The following is a 5,811-nucleotide window of genomic DNA, read 5'->3' as shown; positions in this document are numbered from 1 at the left end:
TGACTTGAAGGGAACTGCGCCAATTTACATTCATGTGATAACTCACCCCTCTTAGTTAATAGCAGTAACGAGTGTTGTGCATTGTTGACACTCGCATCATATTGTTGAGGGAAATCAGGGCCACTCCCTCTGTCACTGTAATTCCCCCACTGTCTTTGCCCTTCCCTCCACAGCCATCACACAATGAACTGAGAAAGAAAATGTCCAACCAAACCACCCTGACCGAATTCCTACTTCTGGGATTCTCTGACGTTCGGGAGGTGCAGATTTTGCACTTTGTGGTGTTCCTGCTGATTTACCTGGCAGCCCTGATGGGGAATCTTCTCATCATCACAGCCATAGCACTCGACCACCATCTTCAAACCCCCATGTATTTCTTCCTGGCGAATCTGTCTATCCTAGACCTCGGCTCCATCTCCGTCACCATCCCCAAATCCATGGCCAATTCTCTCATGAACACCAGGGTGATTTCTTATCCCGGATGTGTCACCCAAGTCTTTCTCTTTCTCCTCTTCACTGCAACTGATCTTGCCTTACTCACCATCATGGCATACGACCGATATGTCGCCATCTGCCAACCACTGCACTATGAGAGAGTGATGAACAGGAGAGCTTGTGTCCAAATGGCATCCAGTGCCTGGATTACTGGTATTGTCTACTCTGCCCTGCACACTGGCAACACCTTCAGGTTACCCTTCTGCCAGTCTAATGTCATCAACCAGTTCTTCTGTGAAATCCCCCAACTACTGAAGCTCATCTGCTCTGATTTGTACCTCAGTGAAGTTGGGGTTATTGCCTCAGGTCTGTTTTTAGCGTTAAACTGCTTTGTTTTCATTATTGTGTCTTACGTTCAGATCTTCAAAACTGTGCTGAGAATCCCTTCTGAGCAGGGCCGGCATAAAGCCTTCTCCACCTGCCTTCCTCACCTCACTGTGGTCTCTTTGTTGCTTTTCACTGGCATCTTTGCCTACCTGAAACCCACCTCCAGCTCACCTTCAGGTCTGGACCTTGTGGTGGGTATTCTCTATTCCCTGGTGCCTCCAGTGATGAATCCGATCATCTACAGCATGAGGAACAAGGAGATCAAAGCTGCATTGAAGAAACTGATTGTGTGGAGGTTATTCACCAAGAGTTAAAATGTCCATCCCTGCAACTTGACTTAATTTTCATTCTGAGTTTCTTTGTAGATATAATCAACTGATGCCAAAATTGTCTCTTTGAGAACATAGGGTGCAATCTGTTGATGAAATCATGAAATCTGGACTAGATTCACTGAAAACAAATGAATTAATATAAGATTCCACCACTGTACATAAAATCAGAATCTATCTACGTATGCACCTATCTATCTGTTGTTAGGATTTATAGGGCTACTGTCACCTATAAGATGGGGTATGAGAGTTTTGGCTTGTGTGTTTGCTTGTTTCTTTTTCATTTTGTTTGATTGTGTTGATTCATCCGTTGACTTGTTTCTTTGTTTCAGGTGGCTTTTTGAGGGGAGGGAGGAGCTTGGGAGGGTGGAGTATGTCTGACTAAATGGTGGTATTCATTTATTTTGTCATCTATTCAAGTTGTCAATGTCAGAATCACCTTGATGGGGTTTTCAGAGACTTGAAGTTTTGCTTTCCCCATTGATGAAGAACTGAAAAAAAAGTTTCTGCAGGTGTCTGTTCAAGTGATAATTTTAATGCTCATGGGATTTTATTGTGTCATGTATGATGTGTTAGGGCACCTAGAGCCTTATATAACTGTATGTATTATTGTTATTTATTTAAATTTATTAAAGTAAATAATTACTGTATTGTTCTTCCTATGGTGGAAAGGTATTTGGAAGCGAAAGGTATTAAAATGTTTCCTAAAGACAAACTAAGTCTGAATAATAAGGCCAAATTTTGATTCCACCAAACCAGTGCAGTGATCCATCTGGAAGTGCTCATATTTTCTCTTATGTTGTGCTTTGTTCCTATTGTGGTAAATAAATCATACTTTGCATGGTGAAGACGATTATTCACTCAACTTACTACTGGTCACAGCTCCTGTGGGAAGAACTGCAGGTACCAAACACAGTTGGAGAAATCACGGTTGGGACCCAGTTTGAGAGATGGAGAATCACATGATTCCACCCTATGACAGAGATAGGCACAAAGCTTAGACCACAATAATAGCTTCCTGTCCAAACACTCAATAATTTTGAATTTAAAACTCAAACTTCTTTGAAGTCTCCTTTGGTTCAATGCTGTGCTATATATTTCAATAGTGATGCTCATTGAACACCAGGTCATTATTATTTGCTGAGACACTTGCGAAAATAGGTGATGGTTCATTGACACTGGAATTGCCTTCTCATGCTATAACCCAAATAATTATTTCAAATATTTTCTTAATAATAACAAAGACATCACATACAAACATTGATGGAGCCCTAAAATGACTTGGAATTGTCACATAACACACTCTTGTATTGTATGCACCAGCTTTGAACTCATCCCTACGTAACGCATCCCAATGTTTGGTTGTCAACAATTGTCCATTTTGATGTCTATCACTATCTCGATAGGGAGAACATGAAGTGACTGGGACTGAGAGATTGTACTACCACCTCCCATTTCTGAGATGGTCTCTTTGTCTCTGCTGAGGTTGCTCACAGAGGGTCAAGTGGTCCCAGTTTGGATGGATGGATGGGCTGTCAGTGGGTTCTATCATGATATGTCCAAGGAGTTGAGACACAAATCTTCCCTTTTCCCAGAGGTCAGAAGGGGGAAGGACACAGAGCCACTGCCTCTGGATTTGAACAGATGACTTGGAGATGAAAGTAGGGATTTCATCTCTTATCTCCTGAGCTATCCCATTCCATAGTACTGTGTGCTGTCTGTAGCATTCACATGGGAATGGGGTGTGAACTGAGACCTCCTTTCCTTTCAAATGTCCAGGGGCCCTAAGGCCAGGAATTGTCCTGTTCTCTAAAGATGCCTTATTGGGACACAATCAAGTCCCTGCCCTGCCACTGCATTTAGGTTCTGCCTACTGTGCAAAGGACATAACATCAGCCGAGGAGTTCAGCCATTGATAGCAACCAAAGGAATGAGACTATTGGACCAAGTGGGAATCCACTATGAAATGCCAGTGAGGGCCACAGAGATGTGATTATCTCCCGCAAGCATTAGCAGGCGAGTGGGTAGAGAACAGCTCAACAGAATTGGCCTAATGTCTCCTGGGTACAAATTCTCTGATTTCATGTAGAGGCATTGGGGTTGGGCTTGGCCCCGTGGAGAGACCTGTAGCTGATTCTGCAGAATCTTGTGCAATTAAAGCAGAAACAAGGGGATATGGGTGCTGCAGAATGTGGGACAATACAATAGACTCTTGCTCCAGACTGTGAGCTGTGACAGGGATTTTCAGAGTGGCTTCCAGTAATTAACTGCCAAACTCCCATTGACTGCACAAGGGGAGAGCAGGCACCTATCGCCCTTACACTCCTCTGCACATACCAGCCTTAAGACTCACAGATTTGTCATATGCCTTTGTCTGCTGTTTTCCTTTGTATCACCAAAATATGAAGAGGCCATATCATGAGCCCAAGTGTTTGAAGTCTCACATTCTTCAGTAGAACACATAGAAGCCCAAGTAGCAGCTGAGTAATCCTCCCGTAAGTGCCACTCCCTGGAAATGTGCCTCTGCCCTGGCCTGGAGGAACCTTTTCTCTACATGACAGGGGATTCCCCTCTCCATGCCCTTGGACCACTCTATACTAATGGAGCTCAAGGGTGCAAATATATCCCTGGTGATGCTGGTCTTTGTACAGAACATATGGGATCTACAAACTGCGCACAGATCCCCAGCCCATTTCATACAGGCCAAAACAAAGCCATTAAATGGTACTAACTTAGCTTTGATCCTTATGCTAATATTGCCACTGGTGTTCTAGAGGAGTCTGTGGGTGGGGAATGGTCTCTATGCAGGCAGAAATAGTTCCAAAGTCCAGAGATGGTTGTTTCTAGTGTTTTTGTTTCGCCAATGATGAAAGAGTAACCAACTGAAGAATTTAAGTCTGCATAAATTTCCACTTCACAAAGCCTTTAGCTTGCATTTTCAAAAAGGGCTCAATGTTCAACGATGCCCTGCTCTACTGACTGACAGATACCCATTTGATGGAATAACCTTTTGTCTTATACCCCTCTGGGACCACATTGTTCCCTATGATCTAGAGGTGAGATGGTCCCTCTCTCAGCTGAAATGGAAACAGTCATAGAATCATAGAATATCAGGATTGGAAGAGACCTCAGGAGGTCATCTAGTACACTCTCCTACTTAAAGCAGGAATAATCCCCAGCAAAATCATCCCAGCAAGAGCTTTGTCAAACCAGGCCTTAAAAACCTCTAAGGAAGGAGATTCCACCACCTCCCTAGGTAACCCATTCCAGTGCTTCACCACCCTCCTAGTGATTTCTTTTTCCTAATATCCAAACTAAACCTCTCCCAATTCAAGTTGAGACTATTACTCCATTACTCCATGTTATGCCCAGAAGAGTGCTAAAAAATGCCAAATAGAGGGGAACGGTCATGTCCATCAATCTGCTGGCAATGCTCTTACTTATGCAGCCCAAAGTGCCATTAGCTTTCTTGGCAACAGGGGCACACTGTTGACTCATATCCAGCTTCTCATCCATTTTAACCCCAAGATCCTTTTCTGCAGAACTGCTACCTAGCTGCTCGGTCCCTAGTCTGTAGCAGTGCATGGCATTCTTCCGTCCTAAGTACAGGACTCTGTACTTGTCCTTGTTGAACCTCACCAGATTTCTTTTGACCCAATCCTCTAATTATCCTATCTTTACCCTTCACCGAATCTACCACTCCTCCCAGATCAGTGTAATGTGCAAACTTGCTAAGGATGTAATCCACGCCATATTCCAGATCATTAATGAAGATATTGAACAAAACCGGCCCCAGAACTGACCCTTAGGGCACTCCGCTTGATACCAGCTGTCAACTAGACATCAAGCCATTGATCACTACCTGTTGAGTCTGACGATCAAGCCAGCTTTCTGTCCACCTCATAGTCCATTCATCCAGTCCATACTTCCTTTATTTGCTGGCAAGAATACTGTGGGAGACCATATCAAAAGCTTTGCTAAAGTAAAGGAATAACACGTCCACTGCTTTCCCCTCATCCACAGAGCCAGTTATCTCTTCATAGAAGGCAATTAGATTACTAAGGCATGATTTGCTCTTGGTGAATCCATGCTGACTGTTCCTGATCACTTTCCTCTCCTCTAAGGGCTTCAGAATTAATTCCTTGAGGACCTGCTCCATGATTTTTCCAGCGACTGAGATGAGGCTGACTGGCCTGTAGTTCCCCGGATCCTCCTTCTTCTCTTTTTTAAAGATGGGCACTACAACAGCCTTTTTCCAGTCATCCGGGACCTCCCTGGATCACCACGAATTTTCAAAGATAAAGGCCAATGGCTCTAAAATCACATCCGCTAACTTCTTTAACACCCTCAGATGCAGCACATCTGGCCCCATGTGCTCATGCAGCTTTTCTAAATGGTCCAGAACCTCTTCTTTCTCTGCTGAGGGCTGGTCACCGTCTCCCCATACTGTGCTGCCTAGTGCAGTAGTCTGGGAGCGGACCTTGTTTGTGAAGACAGAGGCAAAAAAAGCATTGAGTTCATTAGCTTTTTCCACATCCTCTCTCACTAGGTTGCCTTCCCCGTTCAGTAAGATGCTCACACTTTCCCTAATCTTCTTCTTGTTGCTAACATACCTGAAGAAACCCTTCTTGTTACTCTTAACATCCCTTGCTAGCTGCAA

At 43.9% G+C, this 5,811-nt stretch overlaps 1 protein-coding gene across 1 annotated transcript; it reads left to right on the top strand.

The window, feature by feature from the left end:
* The first annotated feature begins 200 nt into the window (after nt 1-200).
* On the top strand, nt 201-1,136 carry LOC123347230 (olfactory receptor 14A16-like). The gene has a single exon (XM_044984622.1). It carries the CDS (start codon nt 201-203, stop codon nt 1,134-1,136), a length of 936 nt encoding a protein of 311 aa, XP_044840557.1.
* The last annotated feature ends 4,675 nt before the right edge of the window (nt 1,137-5,811 follow it).

This window comes from Mauremys mutica, chromosome 13 (assembly GCF_020497125.1).
Source record: "Mauremys mutica isolate MM-2020 ecotype Southern chromosome 13, ASM2049712v1, whole genome shotgun sequence".
Taxonomy (NCBI): Eukaryota; Metazoa; Chordata; order Testudines; family Geoemydidae; genus Mauremys; species Mauremys mutica.
Note: the sequence above shows the minus strand (reverse complement) of the source record. Positions and strands in the feature narration are given on the sequence as shown.

What these genes read in the sequence shown, in the direction of transcription:
- LOC123347230 (XM_044984622.1), top strand. Translation starts at nt 201, where the DNA reads ATGTCCAACCAAACCACCCTGACCGAATTCCTACTTCTGGGATTCTCT.